General features: G+C 38.3%; 1 protein-coding gene across 2 annotated transcripts in view; it reads left to right on the forward strand.

Annotated features, from left to right (window-relative positions):
• CEP192 (centrosomal protein 192) overlaps window positions 1-24,385 on the forward strand; it is a 138,777-nt gene that overhangs the window by 7,454 nt on the left and 106,938 nt on the right. For both annotated transcript variants that reach the window (XM_030336254.2, XM_030336256.2), the window contains exons 4-8: window positions 44-169; window positions 7,837-8,012; window positions 11,410-11,462; window positions 14,668-14,788; window positions 23,149-23,297. In XM_030336254.2, the coding sequence (XP_030192114.1) occupies window positions 44-169; window positions 7,837-8,012; window positions 11,410-11,462; window positions 14,668-14,788; window positions 23,149-23,297 (625 nt within the window). The remainder of the gene's footprint in view (window positions 1-43; window positions 170-7,836; window positions 8,013-11,409; window positions 11,463-14,667; window positions 14,789-23,148; window positions 23,298-24,385) is intronic.

A 24,385-nucleotide genomic window follows, 5' to 3' on the forward strand; every position in this document is an offset into this window, starting at 1 on the left:
GTGCATAATTTAATTATTAACAAAACCTTTTGTGTGCATATAGGTATTCTGATATCCAGGCATCTTATTTAGCAGAAAGGAGGTTTTCAGTTCCATCAGAGTCATCTCCCAGTAGCCAGAGTGAAGCTGAATCAAGAGAGAAGTTACACCTTAGCTTCCAGGATGATGAGTAAGTTCATACCTTCATTTTGTTTTTTCCGTCCTAAAAGCAGGTCTCATCCTGTGTAAAATGAAAGTGTGACTCTGTCTCTGAGTAAGTCTAAGAATCTTTAAGAGTTTTCTTTGTATAATTTTAATCACAAACATTTTTAGTCTTTCCAAACAACTTTTCTCATTCCAAAAGTAATATATGCTCATTAAAAAAAGTAGAAAATACAGAGAATTATAAGGAAGACAATAAGTCTATAATCTTACTAACTAGACTGTTTTCTGTGCACCTATACATATGTATATTAAATTGTTTCACACATACAGGATTAAACTGTACATACTATTTTTAATTTTTAAAAATTAATATGCTCTTGTTTCAATTATAATTAATGTATATATGTGTCCTGTTAATGGCTGCACCATGTGAGGCATTTAGATTATTGAGATTTTGCTATTACAAATTTACTGAATTTTATTTATACATTTGCACATCTAGTAGGTTATTTTATTCAGATAAATTCCTAGGATTGAAATTGCTGAGTTAATATTTAATTTAAAGACCGTTACAAATCACCACATTGCTCTTTAGAAGATTTGTACCACTTTATACTCCCACTAAAAGATGTACATGAGAATGCCTACTTCTCTGAGCCCTCTCCAACATTTGGTGGTATTATTTTTAATCCTTGATTTTAGAAGTAAAAAAATTTGTACACATGCATAAATGCATAGAAGAAAATCTGGAAGGCTATAAACCAAAATGTAAATGGTAGTTATCTCTTGATGGTGGTATTACAAGCATTCTTAAAGTTTTCTGTGTTTGAATTCATAATGGAGTATTTATGGAATTGAACATACTTTAATGTTTATTCATTACTTATATTTTTGTTGTGAATTGCCTCTTGGTAACATTTGGATATAAGTGCTTTCTATATATTAAAGATGTTAACTCTTTGTATACTCATTCATTCCATGTGTATTTTTGACCAAGTGCCTACTGTGTGTCAGGTACTTCTCTAAGTACTTAGGAAATACCAGTGAACAAAACTGACATTAAACAAAAAGACATTAAAATATACAGTTTTATAGTATATTTGAAGGGAAAAGTGCTAGAAAAAAGTAGAACATGATAAGGAGTGTAATTGGGTAGGCTGAAGGGAATGATCAGTGGCGGTCTCATTGAGGAGGTGTAAGATATGAGTAGAGACTTGAAGGGGGTAATTGGTCATGTAGACATCAGGAGGAAGAGGATTTCAGGTGGAGGCTGCGTCAGTGTAAAGGCCCTAAGCTAGGAGCATACCTAGGTTCAGTCAGCAGGAAGGAAGCAGCTGTGGGGTGAGCAAGGGTTTTGAGAGAGATGGAAACCTTTAGAGGGTTTTGTTTTAAAAGGTTCACTCTGGCTACTGTGGGGTGAATACACTGTTTGGACGCAAGTCTGGAAGCAGGAAGACCACTTAGGAGGTTGGATTATCAAGGGGGTGAGGTAGATGAAGAGAAGAGCACCAGGGCCTCATGTCGGGGCACTTCAACGTTAAGGTGGAGAGAGGAGGAATAGACATGAAGACTAATAATTACTGGCCTGAGGTAGGAAGAAAGCAGTATCTCAGAAGTCACATAAAGAGCATATGTGAAAGAAGCGAGAGGGGTCCAATTGTGTCCAAAAAACTGAGGACTAGGAAATGACCATTGGAATTAGCATAGGTTAGGTCGTAGGTAGCCCTGTCAGGTGGCTTCGGTGGAAGCAGGAGGAGGCACACTAGTGTCAGAGGTTAGTATTGGAGATAGTATGTTTTGCTGCAAAAGTCAGCCAAAATGCAGGGCTGTGATAGCTGGTGAGTATAGTAGGTCAAGAGAAGTTATTTCTCTTTTCTTTTTTATGGTGAGAGAAGTTATTGCACGTTTACATGGAGATAGGAATGATCTGGAAAAGGAAAGTCTGATTATATAAAAAGAAAAGAGAATTGCCAGAGCAATGCCTTTACATAAATAAGAGTGGACGGGATCTAACATGCCATGGAGGAAATGACGAGAGAGGTAGGACTGTGGATAGTTCCTCTGTATTACAGGTGGGAAGGCAGTATGTGTGGGTACATGTGGTGGTAGGAATTTGAATGTTGTCTTTTCGGTGCTTGGGGTCTCTTAGTGCAGGAGGAGGCATGGTCATCAACATAGGGTGGAGGAGGAGGAGTAGAGAGATGTAAACAGTCACGGGAGTGTGGGAGTGTGAACAGAGAGGGAAATAGTGGGATTGTCAGACAGCATCAGGAGTCCCACCAGGGTCATGGTAATGAATTTAATGTGATCGTGGTGTTTTCCCCAACCACATTCAGCTGCAGGGATGCTGGCAAGGTGTGAGGGGAGAGTTGGGTTTAACTAGGCTTGTAGTTTGATGAAAGCAGTGAAGGATAAGGAAGTTGAGGATGTGTGATGATTGGTTATGAGATTTAGGTTAAGGAAGAGGAAAGGATAGCAGAAGGGTGAGGGAGTGTGAGATGTGGTGGTATGAATGAATTGGGGGCTTGGGTTGTGTCAGAACGTTATAGAGTTGAGGTTCTAAGGCAGATGACATGAGGGGTTGTAGGACTCCAGGCCTAGAGACTTCAGCAAAGGTGATCTGGAAGTTGTACCGAGAGGACATGTTGATGGAGACACACATTCCATCTCTACACCCAGTGATTCCAAGGTTGTGGGAGAGATGACAGTTCTCATTTGCCAGTGTTTAGGGCAGGCAGTGTCCTCATAGGACATCCAGGTTTTCCCTAAAGCGTGAGGTGAAAGAGGTGTTCACAGGAGGAGTTCAGGAATAACAAGATTTGGCTGATCCAGCACTGTACCTTGAAGGTACAGTAGAAGGGTTTGTTGGGGAGGATTCGTGGGGGAGAATGTGCTTGTGGATCTTTGAATGAAGTTAGCCCCACTGAACTGATGTTGGTGATGAGACAGTGGATATGAGGAGAAGGGAGGAGAGTATCAGTAGTAGCCTCTTGATTCTTTGATGTGGGCCAGTAGATCTGGGAAGTGGTCTTGTAGATCCCTGTTAATGGAAGATAGGAGACCTGGTGAGGTGGAGTCCTAGGTACAGTGTACTGGCCTCATTCTAGACTTTCGATGGGTGGAGGTGAGTGCTTTGGGGCTATTCCTTGCCTCCATTGAGTAGTCTGAAGATCTGGGTTGTTGTCTGAGAGCCAGACTTCTATGTCTGCTGTGATGGTGCTCCACAGGCTGCAGAGCTATGCATTTCATCCATGTGAAGGATGGCTTCTGTGCCTCCTTCTGGGGGAGGGTGGAATTTATGTCTTAAAAATATCCTTATTCTAACTTTGGAATTAATAAATATTTTAGCTGAGGATAAGATTTAAAGATGAAAATAACTTTTCACAATATTTTGAAGGCATAGCTACATAGTATGAGAAGCCTGAGAAGTCATTTTGATCCTTGACCTTTGGTGTCTGAACTTTTTTCTTTCTGGAAACTCCTAGAATCCTCTCTCAGTCTGTGGTGGGTGATTTTTTTATTCATCCCCCCCCCCCCCCCACCAAATTCTAATTGGCATCGTCCAGAAATCTGTGTGCTTTAGTTCTAGATAATTATTACTTTGGTAATTTTCTATGTTTCTTTCTTTTTTACTGTTTGGATTGCCTGGGTTGATCTATTTCCATTATTTTTTCCTTTGTTTGTTTTTGTTTGTTTTTGTTTGTTTGTCTCAGTGCAAACAATGTTCTAGATAAGTTCCCAGTTTTTTTCCAACCCTTCAATTAAATCATTTGGCAGTCATAATTTTGAGAGCTCGTTTTTCTGGTCTCTCCCCCCGCCCCCCCCTTAAGTTTTTTTATTTATTTTGTGAGAGAGAGAGAGAGCAGGAGAGGGGCAGAGAGAGATTCCCTAGCAGACCTCGTGCTGCCAGTGAAGAGTCCAACATGGGGCTTGAACCAACAAGCCATGAGATCATGACCTGAGTGGAAATCCAGAGTCAGACGCTTTGCCCGCTGACCCACCCAGGTGCCCTAGTCTTCCATTTTTTATAACTCCTTTTTGTGGATGTAATGGCTACTTGAACATTTTCTGAGAATACTAATTGGGATTTTTCAAAGTTCTATAAATTATTCCTTGTCTCTGGGGTTGTTTAGTTTGTTCATCTTTATTTTTATCTCTCAAGCTGCTCCTTCTCCTGAATCTGATTTATGGCTGCCTTCTTGATTGCTAGTATGGGCTAGTGGGTATCCAGGTCTCATTTCTGTTAGGTCTTCGTGCAAGCTAGGCAGTGCTCCTGGCTGGCTTCACTTTGGGGTGAGCAGGCTGGGGAGTCTTCCGTTCATGCCAGGTGTTTAACACTGCTGTCACCACTATAGTTTCATTCTGCACAGGCGTTTCATATGCCTTGTGTGGAGAAGTGCCATCCTAGATGTGTGGTGTCATATTGACACTGTTGTTTTGTTTGGTTGGGGAGCAGGAGTGGAAAACTGCCCAGCACAGGCATCTGGTAGACTTTCAGTCAACCCCTCCCTCCAGACTCCCTCCTGCCCTCCTTCCTCCTGTAGTCAGGAAACATTTCTGGAGCTCTTCCTGGCAGATTTGCTTTCTGCTTCTGGGCCCTTTTGTTCTTGTTCTGGACCACAGCTTTCTTTCTCCTGTGTACCCCATCTGCTTTTCAGATTCAAGAATCTGACGTAAGCTTGGGCTAAGACTGGTGGCTCTCATTCAGATTGCTTTACTTTTATAGATGTTCTTACTGTCGTTTTCATGCACTCCTAGAAGTTACTCTTGCCACTTTTACTTGAAACTTATTTGACTTAATTTGAAGAATTTTAATGGGCAAGTGATAGCCCATTAGTTTTGAGGAAGTAGATTTGGGGGGAGGTGGTTAACTGGCTCTGTTATAAAGTTCTAACGGTCACACTACAGTTGACCCTTGAACTGCATGGGTCTACTTATATGCAGATTATTTTTTATACATATAGTACTATACGTGTATTTTCTCTTCCTTATAATTTTCTAAATAACATTTTTTTCTCTAGCTTTATTATAAGAATACAATGTATAATACATATACAAAGTATGTGTATGTTTTTTCTACATCAACAGTAGTAAGTAGTTAAGTTTTGGGGGAGGCAAAAGTTAGACACATATTTTCAACTGTGCAGGAAGTTGGTGCCCCTAACCCTTATCTTGTTTAAGGGCCAAGTGTGTATGCTCTTCTTAGAGTGGGGGCCTTTAAAATATGAAATGAACCTGAATGTCATGACTTCTTTTTTATTTATTTCATATAACCAACTTGCCTTCCCTACCACCTTCTATTTTTTATTTTTTTTTTAATTCTTGGGAAAATGAGAGCGTGAGCGAGGGAGGGGAAGAGAGAGAGGGGGACAGAAGATCTGAAGTGGGCTCTATGCTGACAGCAGAGAGCCTGATGTGGGGCTTGAACTCACCAACTGTGAGATCATGACCTGAGCCGAGGTCAGATGCTTAACCGACTGAGCCTCCCAGGTGCCCCCACCTTTTTTTATTTTTAAAAAGTCACATAGAGATCTTTATTGTCTTTTTTCTCTTTCATATGCTCATTTTATTTATTTGAAATATAATTGACACATCACATTATATTAGGTGTACAATGTAATGATTAGATGTTTGTATGTGTTGTGATACGATTACCACAATAAGTCTAGTTAATATCTATCACCTTACATAGTTACAGAAAATTTTTTTCTTGTGATGAGGACTTTTAAGATTTACTCTCTTAACAATTCCAGATATGCAATATAGTATTATTACTGATAATCACCATGCTGTATGTTATATCTCCGTGACTTATTTTATATCTGGAAGTTTATACCTTTTGACTCCCTTCACCCATTTCTCCTACCCCCAGTCCCCACCTCTGGGATACATTAATCTGTTCTCTGTATCTATGAGCTTAGTTTTCTGTTTTCATTTTTATTTTCTGCATATAAATGAGATTATGTGGTATTTGTCTTTCTCTGTCTTAATAACCATAACACCGTTAAAGTCCGTCCATGTTGTTACAAATGGCAAGATTTCCTTTTTTATGGCTGAACAATATTCCATTATGTATATATTATCACTTTTTCTTTGTTCACCCATGTGTTGATGTACACTTAGGTTGTTTCCATCTTGGCTGTTGTATATAATGCTGCATTGAACATGGGGATGCCATATATCTTTTTGAGTTAGTGTTTTAGTTTTCTTTGGATAAATACCCTGCAGTGGGATTGCTGAATCATACGGTAGATCTATTTGTAATTTTTGAAGAACCTCTGTACTGTTTTCCATAGTGGGTGCACCAACTTACATTCCCAGTTTACATTCCTACTAGCACTGTACATCTGCACCAATGCCTGTTATTTCTTGTTGTTGTTTTTTTTTAATAATAGTTACTATAACAAGTGTTAGGTGATATCTCATTGTGGTTCTGATTCGCATTTCCCTAATGATTAGTTGATGTTAAACATCTTTTCATGTACCTGTTGGTCATCTGTGTGTCTTCTTTGGAAAATACTTTTTCAGATATGGCCATCTTCTAATTGTATTGTTTGGGTTTTTGTTTTTTGTGTTTTGTGTTTTGTGTTTTGTGGGTTTTTTTCTGTTGTTTGTTTTTTGTTACTGAGTTGTATGAGTTCTTTATACATTTTGGATATTAACCACTTATCAGATATGATTTGCAGATATTTTCTTCCATTCAGTAGATTGCCTTTTCATTCTGTTGGATTCCTTTGCTCTGCACCCCCACCTCTTTTTCTCTCTTCTATATCTTACAACTTTGTATCCATTTATAGTCTTTTCACCTACCCCTACCCTCTCTTTTACTCAGCTCCTGTTTGGGGTAAAACTTTCCTTTATCTACTTATGAATGCACTTTTGGATTGAACTAATGGTAATGGCTTTCTGTGTATTACAGCCTCAATAAAGAGATGGAAAACCTGGGAGGTGAATTAGAGTTGGGAGTTGCCTCAGGCACAGGGGTTAGCACTTGGAATAGAGAAGGACTATCTTCATTTCATCCATCCTGGCCAGATTATAGCCTGACCCTAAGATATCAGTTTGTCAGATGATGAATTTATTGCATTTAGAGGCCTTTTTCTAAAAAGTTCATTGCTACCCTTCCTCTTGCTGGTGGAAGGCTGTGGTGAATTGCATCGGACCCAAGAAGTTTTGTAGGAGATTGGGAGGAAAAAATTGCCTTTAAGGAAAAATACTGTCATCCATATATAAAACAATAGAAATACAAAGATGGGGACAAGGCCAGTAGCAGGGGCTAAAAGTAATGTAAAGCATTTAGTAATTCAGAAAATCAGCCTTTTGGCAAATATATCAGTATTGTTTAAGTCTGTCTTGTTTTTAGAAAGCTGAGTTTTTCTGTAGATGTGATAGATTCAGAGATATTTGAGAAAGAAAACACCCCCATTTTATAACGTGCAAGGCAGAATAGCAATAAGATGCTATATTTGATTTTGGTAGATTGTGTATCTCTGGACCCCAAATGGTGGTGCAGTCCCCAGGGCACCTACAGTGGAACCAGTAATAGTTTCTGGCTGGTCCTAGAAATTTTTCTTTTCACTGTATCCATTTTTTCTTTTTGGGAGATTAAATACATAACTGATTAATGACTATTTTATTGATTTACCCAAGATAACTAACATTTCATCATCATTCTGTTCCCTAATGAAAAAGTTGTATCTCTAAGAAAAAGAACCATATAGAAAGTCAGCATTTGTCAGATGCTGTTCTCGAAGAGTCTGATTTGCAAAGAAATATAGCAAGAACAGAAGAGGAGCAAGCTAAAACTGCAGAATCCTTTCAGAGCAAAAATCATTTTGATAGGATTTCACCACTGGAACAAGTGCAAGGTACTGAACATTTAGAAATTACTTCTTAACGTATGTATTTCAATTTCCTTTCTCATTTGTCTTTGGTATTTATCTTAAGCTGTGATATGGAAACTGAAAACACGTATGGCTTGGCGTTTACCTATTAATATTTTTATAGGAAAAGGTCTTTTAATCTCTTAATTATTGTTGCTGATTAAGCTGAAAACTCCTTTCCTTAGGAAATCATGCTGTCAGATGGTTGCAGCACCCTTTGTGCAAGACACACTTTTCACATTTCCTGCTCCAATTAATTAAAAAAAATTTTTTTTAACATTTATTTATTATTGAGAGACAGAGAGAGACAGACTGTGAGCAGGGGAGGGGCAGAGAGAGAGGGACACAGAATCTGAAGCAGGCTCTAGGCTCTGAGCTGTCAGCACAGAGCCCGACGTGGGGCTCGAACTCACGAACCGCGAGATCATGACCTGAGCCAAAGTTGGACGCTTAACCGACTGAGCTACCCAGGCGCCCCTGCTCCAATTAATTTATATTTTTACCAGTAGTCATTTTTGTTCCTAAACTTATTTTTATATACATTGGTGAATTATAAATTCTAAAAGATTATTATTTCTTTTTTTTTTTAATTTTTTTTTAACGTTTTTATTTATTTTTGAGACAGAGACAGAGCATGAACAGGGGAGGGGCAGAGAGAGAGGGAGACACAGAATCTGAAGCAGGGTCCAGGCTCTGCGCTGTCAGCACAGAGCCTGACGCGGGCCTCGAACTCACGGACTGTGTGATCATGACCTGAGCCGAAGCTGGACGCTTAACCGACTGAGCCACCTAGGCGCCCTGAAAAGATTATTATTTCTAAGAAAACCAAGTTTAACACTTTGGAGTCATTTGAACAATTGTTTTCAAATTGAATCTGGGAAAGAAACTACAAAAATGTGGGGAAGATTGTAAAATAAATAACTTACAGACTGCTGCTTTCAGATTGCTTTTAAGTACTCTTTGTTCTCTTTCATCAGAGAAACTAAAGCTAGATATTTTAAACCATGTATTGTAGGCTTATGTAGTTAAGATAGCATGTAACTCCAAATGGTTCAGTACTTCAAAGGCCTTGCTTGAGCCTATATTTTACAATTGATGAATGAATGCACATTTTTATGTTTGTGTTAAATTCTTTTTTTTTAATGTTTGTTATTTTTTTTTTTATTTTTTTTTTTTCAATGTTTATTTATTTTTGGGACAGAGAGAGACAGAGCATGAATGGGGGAGGGGCAGAGAGAGAAGGAGACACAGAATCGGAAACAGGCTCCAGGCTCTGAGCCATCAGCCCAGAGCCTGACGCGGGGCTCGAACTCACGGACCGCGAGATCGTGACCTGGCTGAAGTCGGACGCTTAACCGACTGCGCCACCCAGGCGCCCCAAATGTTTGTTATTTTTGAGAGGGTAGGGAAGAGGGGCAAAGAGAGGAAGACACAGGATCCAAAGTGGGCTCTATGCTGGCATCAGAGAGCCTGGTACAGGGCTTGAACTCATGAACCATGAGATCATGACCTGAGTCGAAGTCAGATGTTTAACCAGTTGAGCCTCCCAGATGCCCCTGTTTATGTTAAAAATCTTGAGATGTTTGTATTTCCCTTGATGAAAAGTGTCAAATATTTATGAATGTAGTGAGAATGATATTAACTCCTCATACTCACAAGCAATAAAAGAGAAAATTAATAAGTTGGACTTCATTGAAATTGAAACCTTTTGTGTCTCAAAAGACTTATTAAGACTGTGAAAAGGCAACACAAGGATGGAAGACAATGTTTGCAAATCATATATATGATAAGGGATATATAAATAAGTCTTACAACTCAATAAAAAAAAAAACAACCCGTACTGTAAAATGGGCAAAGGGTTTCAATAGATATTTGTCTAAAGAAGTTGTACAAATGGCCAATAAACAAATGAAAAGATGCATAACATCTTAGTCATCAGGTAAATGCAAATCAAAACCACAAGATAATCACTATGCACCTACTAGAATAGCTATAATCAAAAAGTTGGAAACAGCAAGTGTTGGTGAGGATATGGAGAAATCGAAACTCTCCTCCTTTGCTGGTAGGTATGTAAAATGGTGCAGTTGCTGTGAAAGTAGTTTGACACTTCTTTAAAACATTAAACATAGCACTACCGTATAAGCCAGCAGTTCCAGTCCTAGGTGTATACCTGAGAGAAATGAAAACATGTCCATGCAAAAGCTTGTACATGAATGTTCATAGCAGCATTAATGACAGTAGCCAAAAAGTAGAAACAACTCAAATCTCCATCAACTGCTGAATGGATAGACAAAATGTAGTGTGTCCATACAGTGAAGGGTTATTGAGCCATAAAAAGCAGTGAAGTATTGATATGTACTGTAACATGGATGAACTTTGAAAACATTAGGCTAAGTGAAGGAAGACAGATACAAAAGGCCACATGTTATAAGAGATTCTGTTCATCCACAGGTACATCTGTAGACGCCAAATAGACAAATCGATAGAGACAGAAAGTTGATTAGTGGTTGCCAGGGCCAGGGAAGGGGAGAATGGGGAGTGAGTGCTACTGGTACAGTATTTGTTTCTGGAATGGTAAAAATATTATGGCATTAGAGAGTGCTAATGGTTGCACAGCCTTGTGAATATACTAAAAACTGCTGAATTGTACACTTTAGAAAGGTGATTTCATGGTATGCAAATTTTATTTCTGTTAAAAAAATCTCCTATACTTATCCCACAATCTAGTATAAGATTTATTCATACTTGCTTTATTTCTTCTGTTTTTTTATTACCTTTTTCCTGATATTTTAACATTCCAAATGTCATTTTTTTCCTACATATTTTAGTATGCATCTCTCAAAATACAGATACTTTCTTATATAACCACAATGCTATTAACACTGCTAACAGACTTGACAGTTCTTTTATTACATAGTACTCTAGTCTATATTTATTTGCTAATTATCCAGGTTGGTTTGCTTGAATTGGTGTCCAAGGAAGATTACCTTATGTTGTGGTATATTTGTTGTTGTGTCTCTTTAGTCAGTGCCTGTTGACTAGGTCAGTCACCCTGTAGATTTTCCATATGCTTAGTCATGCTGTCATTTTTCTTGTTTCTCTGTTCCTGTATCCTCTGTAAAGCAAAAGTTTGCTTAAAAGGCTTGATTAGATTCATGCTCAAGTTTTTTTTTGGCATATGTATAATTTTTTATACTTCCCCACCCTGACAGTGTTTTAATTTAACTGATCAAATGATAAGTTCCTATACCATCATTTAAAAGTGCTCTATTCTCCTTAAAGGGAAAAAATGTTTAGTTCATTAATTTGCTATGTTTAGGAATTGTTGGGTATTTAGTTGATAAAATAATTTGGTCTCAGTTATTTTTGTTTTCTCCAACAGACTCACCTATTGATTTTTGTTTACAATCATGGACGAATAATAAGGAGAACAAGGTAATCGTTTACATGTTAATCAATTTTTGGAGTGTTACTGGGAGAGTAAAAGTTCCTATCTCACATGTGTAAGTGCTAAATAGTAGTGATATTAGAGGTCTCTTACTTGTAAGTAGTAGAAAGCCATGTTACTCCTTCAAGTAACTAGGAATTGAGTAGTGCTGGTCCAGAGCCTCATGTGTTATCAGGATTTCACCTCTGCTGAAATCCTTGCTGGCTCTCTCTGCAATGATGGCTCTGGGAAGGTAAGGGTTTCTCTCTCTCTCTCTCTCTCTCTCTCTCTCTCTCTCTCTCAAGTTTATTCATTTAAATTTTGTTTTATTTTTGAGGCAGGAGGGTGGGAGGGACAGACAGAGAGAGGGGGACAGAGGATCCGAAGCGGGTTCCACACTGCCAGCAGTGAGTCCAATGTGGGGCTCAAACTCACGAAGCATGAGATTATGACCTGAGCTGAAGTTGGATAATCAACCAACTGAGCCACCCAGGCACCCCTCACTTTTTTTTAAATGAGCAAGAGCACAGGAGGGGCAGAGAGAGACAGGGACAGAGGATCCAAAGCGGGCTCTGCACTGATAGCAGCAAGTCTAGTGCGGGGCTCAAACTCATGAACCACGAGATCATGACCTGAGCTGAAGTTGGATGCTCAACCAACTGAGCCACACAGGTGCCCCAAGTTTATTTTTGAGAGACAGAGAGAGAGAGAGAGAGAGAGAGCAAGAGAGAGAGAGCAAGCGTGCACATGCACAAGCAGGGGAGAGACAGAGAGAGGGAGAGAGAATCCCAAGCAGGCTCTGCACTGTCAGCACAGAGCCCGATGTAGGGCTCAAACTCATGAACTGTGAGATCTTGACTTGAGCTGAAATCAAGAGTTGGACGCTTAGGATCTGTAACTGACTGAGCCACCCAGATTCCACCCCCCCACCCCCCTGCTTCATTCTTAACATTTATGATCAAAAAAGAAGACCATGATCTTTCTTTAAGGATGAATTAAAAAAGAAAAAGACGACAGTTCTAATGAGATCACTTGGGTCATGTGTTCTCCTTTTTGTAAATCACTGTGCCAAGGGGTTAGATTGGAATAAAACACTCTGTTGAGCCTGGACTTATGTCCACTTCTGTGTGTGTGTGTGTGTATGTGTGTGTGTGTGTGCATGCACACACACATATGTATGTACATATGCCTCAGTGTCTATATATATGCACAGAGTGGAGTGTGGCTGACTACCCCACCAGGTCCATGTGATGTAGAAAGAGATGCGCTCCTCAAAGGAAGGGGCACTAAGCAGAGAAACAGTTCCAAGTCCAACATAAATGGTTAGCAGGGATTTCAGGTTTGGAGTCTCATATTTATGAGTTTTTTTTAAATATATAATATAAACAAAAAGTTCTAAAGAGTTATTTCTCTGTGCTATGTACGGGTTGGCAATCTGTGGCTTATTGTCCAAATCCAGTCTGCCTGTTTCTGTAGTTTGTTGGAACACAGCCATGCCCATTTGTTTCTGTATTATTTAGGGCTGCTTTGTGCTACAACAGCTGAGTTGAGAAGTTGTGATAGAGACTGTAAGGCTGATAAAACCTGAAATACTTTGCTAGCTGACTCTTTACAGAAAATGTTTGTGAACCCCTGTTCTATATATTTGCTCCTTATGTATAAATAACTACTAATAACTTTCAAATTTGAGAGATGCTTTTTTGAGGAAGTTCAGGTGTAGTCAAATTGAAATTAAGTCAGAAAGCATGATTTCCTGAACATTTAGAAGACATGGTTTCTAAAGGGAGAGACCATAACTTTCTTTTCTTTCTTTCTTTTTTTTTTTTTTTTTTTAATGTTTCTTTCTTTCTTTTTTGAGAGAGAGAGATCGAGAGACACAGAATCTGAAGCAGGCTCCAGGCTCTGGGCTGTCTCAGCACAGAGCCCGACATGGGGCTTGAACTCATGAACTGTGAGATCATGACCTGAGCCAAAATTGGACACTTAACTGACTGAGCCACTCAGGTGCCCCTATAACTTTTCTTTATGATAGGAAATTTATTATTTTTAGGATTGTTGAAGAATTGACTTCCTAAAAGTATTAGAAATCATTGATGGTAAGAGAGGGACCATAAAACTGGAAAGCAGCAAAACAAGTATAGAAATATAAGATACTTGCTAAAAAGGAGATGATGAAGTGAGAGCAGGAGGAAAATAAATATATTAGAAAATGTAGACCAGAGGGAACTACTAATACATTTGATTTGTGTGTGCGGGGGAGGGAGTGGTGAGAATAAGCTCCTTTTTATTTTTAATTGAAGTGTGGTTGATATACAGTGTTATATTAGTTTCAGGTATACAGTGTAGCACTTCAACAATTCTGTGCTTATAAATGCTCCCCACCAGAAGTGTAATTATCCTCTGTCACCATCCAAAGTTACAACAATATTATTGACTGTATTCTCTATGTGGTACTCATCATCTCTGTGACTTATTTGTTTTATAACTGGAAGTTTGGACTACTTACTCAGCTGTTTCACTCATCCTTCTACTCTCTCCCCTCCAGGAACCACCAGTTTGTTCCTGTGTTTGAGTCTGTTTTTTGTTTGTTCATTTGTGTTTTTTTTAGATTCCACATCTTTAGATTTTTATGAGCATAATTCAGCACTGTTCTCTGCAAGTATGCAATTGCACAGAGAGGCCAAGTTTTTGTCTTAAAAATTGCTATGCATTTTGCAATCTAATTTTAAAGATGGTATTGTCTGATACATAATTAATATGATTGTGAAATAAAATTGATACTTAGAAGGCAACATCAACTTTTATTCTGGACTTTGAATGCCCTTAGCAAACTGCTGTGTGCCCTTAGGGTTATGTGGTTCTTGGGTTGAGGAACAGAAAAATCTGTGATTCCAATGTAAGCTGTGGAATCCAAAGCAAGCCTTGTGTTCAAATTCATCTGGGTATTTGTATACTGACTAGAATATTAGGTCCTCGAGCATCGTTCACACAATTTAAGACGTTAAATTTTAAGTGTGTCATTGGGTGGGCCAGGGAAGGAAGGTGGCATGGGGGCAGGAAGAAAGTTATTGATTCATAATAAAACAGCTAGCCCTTATTACCTAAATTGTGAATTACACAGAGTGAGCACATTGGCGGTCTTTTTTGTAACCTTGTGCTGTGGTCTTCAAAGAAATGAGTTTGCTTCTCTTACTTGCATTTTATTTCTTACAGATTGTTGTTGCTCATGCTGGAAAGAAATTTGAAGACAAGAATCCAAACAATGACTTAAGCCACACTAGTTTATTAGAAAATGAGAAACTTATGTCACTGACAAGCTTGGACGATTCTTCTGGTACTGTAAAGTGACTTGTGTTTTCCTAGTCCTTACCTTGCTGCTCCATGTCTTTCTGCTTCTTTGTTTCAGTAATCATTGCCAGCTTTTTGTTTCTTTGCCTTCTTCTTCATCTCCTCCATACCTATACTCAAATGGTCACTTCTGTTGAGTGATGGGATTTTTCAAAACTTATTTATTATGAATCCTGGTATGATTTACCTCATTCCTCAGTTTACTATCATTAGAGACCAGAGTATAAAGCACTATGTTAAGAAACTGGGGGAACAATGAAATATTTAGCCTCTGCTCTCTGAAAGTTTTGCCAAGTGAGAACAGAGATGCACAGCCAACCTTCTGACTACATCAGATGTGTGTCAACAGTACAAATTGTACAGGAATTGTAGGAGGGTAACAAATGAGTTCTGATATTGAGGAAGGTAGCTGTGAAGCCTTATTAAAAGGGGATGTAGGTGGGCCGCCTGGGTGGCTCAGTCAGTTGAGCATCGGACTTTGGCTTAGGTCATGATCTCACAGTTCGTGAGTTTGAGCCCTGCTTTGGGCTCTGTGCTCACAGTGCTGAGCCTGGAGCCTGCTTTGGATTCTTTCTCCCTCTCTCTCTGCCGCACCCCTGTTCACACTCACTCTCTGTTTGTCCCTCTCAAAAATAAATAAATATTAAAAAATTGAAAAAAAGAAAAGAAAAGGATGCAGGGCGCTTGGGTGGCTCAGTCAGTTGAACGTCTGACTTGCACAGAGCCTGCGTTGGATTTTCTGTCTCCCTCTCTTGCTGTCCCTTCCTTGTGCATGTGCATGCATACTCATTCTCTGTCTCAAAATAAAGAAACATTAAAAAAAAAATTTTTTTAAAAAGGGTGATGCATTTTTTCCTCTTTCTTGAAAAGACCTGTGATAGGCCTAACATGGATCTGGGAAGAGAAGTATATTTCAGGAAGCTGGAATAGCTTCTTGTAAAGGCCCTAAGGTAGGAGCATTTTAGACCATGTTTGGAGACTAGCCAAACTCTTGTGATTTTGTGTGGCAGGTTTACAGCACTTGTAGGAGGCTAAATTGGGGAACAAACTCAGGTAGGAAGGGACCAAATTATTCATGGCTTTGAAGGTCAGGCTGATGAACTAACTGATTGGGATAAATACAAATTATAAATTAAGGACAGGTTTTGCTGCCACAATTTTTAGATATTTTGGATTATGGAATTGTGAATAAGGAATCATAGATTGAGTTTATATAGATCTTTGTTTTAGTAGGCTAGATTTTTATGTATGTATTTATTTTTGATTTTTTCTTTTTTTTTCTGTTTCAAGTTTTTATTTAAATTCTAGTTAGTTATCCTATAGTGTAATATTGGTTTCAGGAATAGAATTTAGTGGTTCATCACTAACACCCAGTGCTCATCCCAACAAGTATCCTCCTTAATGCCCATCACCCTAGCCCCTCTCCTCTCCCTCCATCAACGCTTAGTTCTCTATGGTTAAGAGTCTCTTATGGTTTGCCCCCCACTCTTTTTTCCCCCCTCTTCCCCTATGTTCATCTGTTCTGTTTTTTAAATTCCACATATGAATGAAATCATTTAGTATTTGTCTTTCTCTGACAGACTTGTTTCACTTAATATAATAGACTCTAGTTCCATCCACATCATTGTGAATGGTAAGATTTCATTCTTCTTAATGGCTGTGTCATATTCCTGTGTGTGTGAACTGCATCTTCTTTATCCATTCACCTATCCGTAGACACTGTGGCTGCTTCCATAATTTGGCTGTTGCAAATAATGAGGCAATAAACAGGGATGCATGTCTCCCTTTGGATTAGTGTTTTTGTATTTTTTGGGTAAATACCCAGTAGTGTGATTATTGGATCAGAGGGTAGTTCTGTTTTTAATTTTTTGAGGAACCTGCATACTGTTTTCCACAGTGGCTGCAGTGCAGTTTGCACTGGGTTCTTTTCTCTCTATATCCTTGCCGACACTTGTTGTCTTTGTGTGTTTGATTTTAGCCATTCTGACAAGTATGAGGTCATATATCTCATTGTGGTTTTGATTTGCATTTACCTGATGATGAGTGATGTTGAGCATCTTTTCATGTGTATGTTGACCATCTGTATGTCTTCTTTATAGAAATGTGTGTTCAGGTCTTCTGCCCATTTTTAAAAATTGGATTGTTTTTTTGGTTGTGTATTAGTTCTATATATATTTTGGATACCACCCCTTTTTCAGATATTTTGTTGATTGTTTCCTTTGCTGTTGAGAAGCCTTTTATGCTGATGTAGTCTCAATAGTTTATTTTTTATTTTATTTTCCTTGCCTGAGGACACCATATCTAATAAGTTGTTATGGTCAGTGTCAGAGACATAACCCACCGTGCTCTCTTCTAGGATTTTTATGGTTTCAGGTCTCACATTTAGGACCCTGGTGTAAGAAATTGGTCCAGTTTCATTGTTTTGCATGTTGCTGTCTAGTTTTCGTAACACCATTTATTGAAGAGACTTGTCTTTTTCCCATTACATATTCTTGCTGCCTTTGTCGAAGATTAATTGACCATATAATTGTGGGTTTACTTCTGGGCTGTCTGTTCTTTTTTTTTGTTTGTTTTTTAAGTTCATTTATTTTGAGAGAGAGAGAGAGAGAGAACATGAGCAGGGGAGAGGCAGAGAGAGAGAGAGAGAGGGAGAGAGAGAATCCTAAGCAGGCTCCATGCTGTCAGCGCAGAGCCCTATGTGCTCTAACCCATGAACTGTGAGATCATGACGAGCCGAAATCAAGAGTTGGACACTTAACTGACTGAGCCACCCAGGTGCCCTCTGCGCTTTCTATTCTGTTCTCTTGATCTATGTGTTTGTTTTTGTGCCAGTACCATACTGTTTTGATTACTATAGCTTTGTTGTGAATCTTGAAACCTGGGATTGTGATACATCCAGTTTTATTATATTTTTTAAGTAGGCTCCACACCCACTGTGGGCCTTGAACTTATTAGGACTCTGAGATAAAGAGTCATATGTTCTACCAACTAAGACAACCAGGTGCCCCCAGTTTTGTTATTCTTTTTCAAGATTGCTTTTGCTATTGAGGGGCTTTTGTGGTTCCATACAAATTTTAGGACTATTTGTTCTCGTTCTGTGAACAATAACTATTGGTATTTTGATAGGGATTACATTAAATCTGTAGATTGCTTTTGGTAGTATGCACATAGTATTTGTTCTTCTAGTCCGTGAGTTTAGAAGATCTTTCCATTTGTGTCTTTAGTTTCTTTCATCAGTGTTTTACAGTTTTGAGAGTGCAAATCTTTCACCTCTCTGGCTAAGTTTATTCCCAGGTATTTTATTATTTTTGGTGCAGTTGTAAATGGGGTTATTAATTTCTCTTTTTGCTACTTCTTTATTAGCGTATAGAAATGCAATTGATTTCTGTATATCAGTTTTGTATTCTGTAGCCTTACTAAATTCATTTATCAGTTCTGATAGTTTTTTGGTGGAGTCTTTAGGGTATTCTACATATGATATCATGTCATCTGCAAATAGTGAAAGTTTTACTTCTTCCTTACCAATTTGGATTCCTTTTATTTCTTTTTGTTGTCTGATTGGTGTGGTTAGGACATCCAGTCATGTGTTGAATAAAAGTGGTGAGAGTGGACATTTTGTCTTGTTCCTGACCTTGGAAGCTTTCATTAGTTTTCCCCCACTGAGTATGATGGTTGCTATGAGCTTCTCATATATGGCCTTCATTATGTTGAGGTATGTTCCCTGTAAACCTACATTGTAGAGGGTTTTTATTGTAAATGGATACTGTACTTTATCAGATGCTTTTTCTGCATCTACTGAAATGATCATATGGTTTTTATCCTTTCTTGTTAGTGTGATATATCATGTTGGTTGATTTATGAATATCAAACATCCTTGCATTCCAGGAATAAATTCCACTTGATTGTGGTGAAATATTGTTCTAAATATATTATTGGACCCAGTTTGCTAATATGAGGATTTTTGTGTCTCTGTTCATCAGAGATATTGCCCTGTAGTTCTCTTTTTTTTTTTTTTTTTTTTTTTTTTTTTTTTATAGTGTCTTTATCTGATTTTGGTATCAGGGTAATGATAGAATGAATTTGGAAGCTTTCTTTTTTCTTTTATTTTTTGGAGTAATTTGAGAAGAATAGATACTAACTATTCTTTAAATGTTTGATAGAATTGATAGCTGTCTGGTCCTAGACTTTGGTTGGGAGTTTTTTGATTACTGATTCAATTTCATTGCTGGTAATTGGTATGTTCGGTATTTTTATTTTTTCCTCATTTACTTTTGGGAGGTTATATGTTTCTATGAGTTTATCCATTTCTTCTAGGTTGTCCAGGTTGTTGGCATGTGACTTTTCATAATACTCTTTTTATAATCCCTTGTATTTCTGTGGTGTTGGTTGTTATTTCTCCTCTTTCATTCCTGATTTGAGTCCATTCTCTCTTTTTTTATGAGTCCTGCTAAAGATTTATCAATTTTGTTGATCTTTTCAAAGAACCAGCTCCTGGTTTCATCCATCTGTTCTATTTTTTTAGTTTCTCTTTTATTTATTCCTGCTCTAATCTTTATTACTTCCTTCCTTTGACTGGTTTTTGGATTTTGCTCTTCTTTTTCTAGCTCCTTTATTTGTAAGGTTAAGTTGTTTATTTGAGATTTTTCATGCTTCTTCAGATAGGTCTGTATTGTTATAAACTTCCTTCTTAGAACAGCTTTTGCTGGATCCCAAAGATTTTGGAATGTTGTATTCCCATTTTCATTTGTTAGTGTATTTTTGGATTTCTTCTTTGATATCTTTATTGAACCATTCATTGCTTAGTAGCATGTTATTTAACCTCCATGTATTTTTGTTCTTTCCAGATATTTTCTTATGTTTGATTTCTAGTTTCATAGCATGTAGTTAGAAAAGATGCATGGTATAACTTCAGTCTTTTTGAATTTGTTGAGACTTGTTTTGTGGTCTAATCTGTAATCTATTTTGGAGAATGTGTGCTTGCAAAGAATGTGTATTCTGCTGTTTTAGGGTGGAATGTTCCGAATATATCTATTAGATCATCTGGTCCAGTGTATCTTTTAGAGTCACTGTTGGTGATTTTCTGTTGGATGATGTGCCTATTGCTGTAAGTGGTGTGTTAAAGTCCCCTACTATTATTGTGTTACTGTTGATTGCTTCCTGTATGTTTATTTTCAGCTGCTTAATGTATTTGGGTCCTCCCATGGTAGATGCATATATATTTCTAATTGTTATATCTTCTTGTTGGGTTGTCCCCTTTATGTTTACATAGTGTCCTTCTTTTTCTCTTTTTACAGTCTTTGTTTTGTCCCAGTAAGTATTGCCACCCTGGCTTTCTTTTCACTTCCATTTGTTTAAGAAATACTTCTTCCCTTCACTTTCAATCTGCATGTTTCTTTAAGTCTGAAATGAGTCTCTTAAAGGCAGCATGTAGATGGGTCTTACATTTTTTATCTACTCCATCACTTTTTGTGTCTTTTGGAATGTTTAGTCCATCTACATTCAAAGTAATTATTGATAGGTATGTACTTATTGCCATTTTGTTACTTGTTTTATGTCTGTTTATGTAGTTCTTCCCTGTTCTTTCTCTTGCTGTCTCCTCTCATGGTTTGCTGGCTTTCTTTAGTGATGTATTTGGATTCCTTTCTTTTCATTATTTCAATATCTATTATTGATTTTTGATTTGTGGTTACTATTAGGTTTGTATATAATATTTTCTGCATATAGCAATCTCTTATTTTAATAGCCACTTAAGTTTTAACCCATTCTTTACTCCTTTTCCCTCCACATTTTAGGTATATGGTGTCATGCTTTGCATCCTTTTATTTTGTGAGTCACTTGACTAATTCTTATAGATACATTTATTTTTACTGATTTTGTGCTACGTGCTTTCCTTACTCCTATATATAAGTCTTTCTACTCAGAGTTACCTTTAACATTTCTTGTAGGGCTGGTTTACTGGTCTTGAGTTCCTTTAAGTTTTGTTTGGGAAACTGTATCTCTCTCTCTCTATTCTAAATGATAGCCTTGTTGAATAGAGTATTCTCGGCTGCATGTGTTTTCCTTTCAGCACACTGAATATATCATGCCAGTCCCTCTGGCCTGCAAAATCCTGCTGAAAAATCTGCTGATAGTTTTATAGGGTTTCTCTTGTATGGAACTGTATGGAACTTGTATGGAACTGTTTTCTTATCTCCTGCTGCTTTTAGAATTGTCTCTTTATCACTGCTTCTTGCCATTTTAGTTGCTATGTGTCTTGGTGTGGACTTTCTTGAGTTGATTTTGTTGGGGGCTCTCTGTGCCTTCTGGATTTGGATTTCTGTTTTCTTCCCCAGATTCAGGATGTGTTGAGCCATTATGTCTTCAAATAAGTTTTCTTCCCCCCTTTCTCTCTCTTTTCCTTCTCTCTCTTCTTTCTCTTCTCCTTCCCTATAATGCAAATGTCATTATGTTTGATGGTGTTGCTGAGTTCTATAAGTCTATTTTCACTTTATTATTATTATTTTTTCTCTCTTAATGTTCAGCTTGTTTTCCATCCCTTTGCCTTCCAGGTTGCTAATTTGTTCCTCTGCTTCACCTAGTCTATTTATTCCATCTAGTGTATTTTAAATTTTAGTTATTGAGTTGTTCATCTCTGAATGGTTCTTTTTTATGTTTTCTGTTCCCTTGTTAAGTGTCTCACTGATGTCCTCCACTCTTTTCCCTAGTCCTTTGTGTATCTTCTTTTTTTAAAGTTTCATTTATTTATTTTGCGAGAGAACAAGAGAAAACACGAGTGTGGGAGGGGCAGAGAGAGAGAATCCCAAGCAGGCTCCATGCTGTTAGTGCAGAGCCTGATGCAGGGCTCAAGCTCACAAACTGTGAGATATATGACCTGAGCTGAAATCAAGAGTCAGTCATTAAGCCAGCTGAGCCACCCAGATGCCCCCAGTGCATATATTTATGACCATTACTTTAAATTCTCAGTAGGAATATTACTTATCTCCCTTTTGCTTGGGTCTTTGCTGTGATTTCGTCCTGTTCTTTCACTTAGGACATATTACTCTGTCTTCTCATTTCATTTAACTCTCTGTGTCTGTTTCTATGTGGTTCAACAGTCAGCTACATCTCTTGCTCTTGAAAGTAGTGGCCTTATGAAGAAGAGGTCATTAGTGTGTTACAGTGCAGTGTCCCCTGTTCACCAGAACCTGCCACTTAGGGGCATCTCCTGTGTGTGTTGTGTGTATCCTGCTGTTGTGGTCAAGCCACTTTTGCCTTCAGTGCAGTCATCTGCAGAGTTTCTCTTTGTCTGTTTTGGGCGGGGTTTATTCCCCATGTTGTAATGGGCCACTCTGCACTGCCTTGGGCTTGAGTTGAGTCAGAATAGGCATTTGCCAGAGCTGTGGTAACATCAAACTGCAAGGTGCTTTCCCTGTATTGTCCTCTGAGAAGCTTTTGTTGGTGGGTAGGTCTGCAGTCAGATCAGCTGTCTGCCCTCAGCCCACTGTCAGGACCACAATCTGACCAGTGTGTGTGGTTTTCTTTCTCCTTTCCTGGGGCAGGAGTCACTTTGGAGTGGTGCTGGCCCCTATCAGGGCTGCTTGCATACTGCCAGACTTGTGGCACTACTTTGGGTGGGCTCTGGCAAAAGTGTATTGGAAGAGGTGTGTCCACAGGAGAATGCGGGGCGCACTGTTAGCATCTTCACCCCACTGGTCCCCACAGGTGTTTGTGTATTTAAGCTGCGGAGCAGGGAAGGGAAATGGCACCTGTCAGCTCCTTTTTTTTCTGGAGAAGTGTCCCAATGATCCCTGCCTGCCTAGCAAATGCATCAGAATTAGTTCCCACATCTCCCTCCACATACCGTTTCAAACTGCTGCTTCTGTGTTGTGTCTCTGCAGGGCTGTTTGTTGTGCTGTCATTTAAAAGGCAGGGACTCCGTTTCCTCTTGCCCTCCTGGCTCTGCTAGAGCAGAGCCTGCTGATTTTTAAAGTTCCAGGTGTTATGCCCTAGTGATTGTTAAGAACCTGTGAAATCCCTCTGCACCCTTAGAGTCCCTCCCTTTTGCAGACTATCCAATGGGTTCATTTAGCTCCTGACCATGTCTCTGCCCTTCCTACCCTCTTTGATGTGGCTTCTTCTCCACATTTAGCTGTGGAGTGTTTGTTGTGCCAGTCTTCGGATCCTTTTCTGGGTTATTCACACTGATGTGGGTGTTATCTAGTTGTATCCATGTAACTAGTTGAACTTAGGGTCCTCCTACTCTGTCTTCTTCCTCAGAAGTCTTTATCAACCTTTTTGATTAAATATTATTTATAGTTCAGTCAGTACCTTAAAAAATTTCCTATTTTTTTCCCATTTTACCGATAGATGACGATATTGATGATGAAGAGTTTTATGATGAACATTTGGAGGCTTATTTTGAGCAACTGGCTATTCCAGGAATGTTATATGAAGACCTAGAAGGACAAGAATGCCCAGAAAAAGATTTTAAATTACGTGCAAATGATCCATTTCAGGTATGTTCCAGTCTTATGGTTTTTCAGAAATTTGACTTTAGAAAACTGTTACGGGTCCCTTTATATATTACCATAAAACACAAAATTTGGTTTTCTTTGGTTTCTGTTTTTCTGGATAGAAAGTTATGAGAAATACCTTGCCCATCCTTTCCTGCTTCTTACTTTTTCTTCATCTACAGAAAAATGGAAGAATATTACAATGAACATGTATGTGTATTCCCCTTCTCCAGATCAACCAGTTGTTAACATTTGGCCATCTTTACATTTTCTTTATCCCTCCATGAATACTTTTTTCCTGTATCATTTGAGAGGCATGTACAGATATTTTGACATGGCACCCCAATACTTTGACATTTATCTCCTGCAAATAAAGATATTTTCCTGCATAATCTCAATTCTGTTATCTAATTTTGATACAGTAATATAAATGGATATATCGTCCGTATTCATTTACATTTACCCAGTTGCCTCTAAAATGCCCTTTACTTTTATTGTTTTTGAATCAGGATTTAATCAACGATTACAGTTGCTTTTGGTTGTCATGTTTCTTTAGTATTTTGATTTGTAGTTCTTCCATGTCATTAAAGTTATGTAAAATCTAGGCCTTTTTTGTAAAATGACTCGTAAACTAGGTATGTCTGATTGCTTTTCCTCCTACTGATTAGATTAAACATTTTGACAATTCAAATTAAGCATGTTCATTGTGAACAGGTTAAGATTAAACATAAGGATATTGTGTGCTTCTCCTTGTATTACATCAGGAGACATGGGAGTCTCTTTGTCCAACTCTTAGTGATGTTGTGTTTGATAATCTCGGTTAATGTGGTGTTGGCTAGCTGTCTCTTTGTGTAAGTGCCTTTCTTTGCTCCTTTGTTATCAAGAAATAATCTGGGGATGACACATTAAGGCCCTGTGAGCTTTCTATTCCCCAAGAACCTTTTGCCAACTGGATTTAGTATTATTGCTGAGGCCTCCTAGAAACAATTATTCCTGTAGTGGTTATACTGGTGATGTTTCCAGTTCCTTCTATGTTATTAATTACCTGGCATCCTTTTGTCAAGAAGTCATTCTCTGCTTCTCATCTTTTT

Source organism: Lynx canadensis, chromosome D3 (assembly GCF_007474595.2).
Source record: "Lynx canadensis isolate LIC74 chromosome D3, mLynCan4.pri.v2, whole genome shotgun sequence".
Classification (NCBI taxonomy): Eukaryota; Metazoa; Chordata; class Mammalia; order Carnivora; family Felidae; genus Lynx; species Lynx canadensis.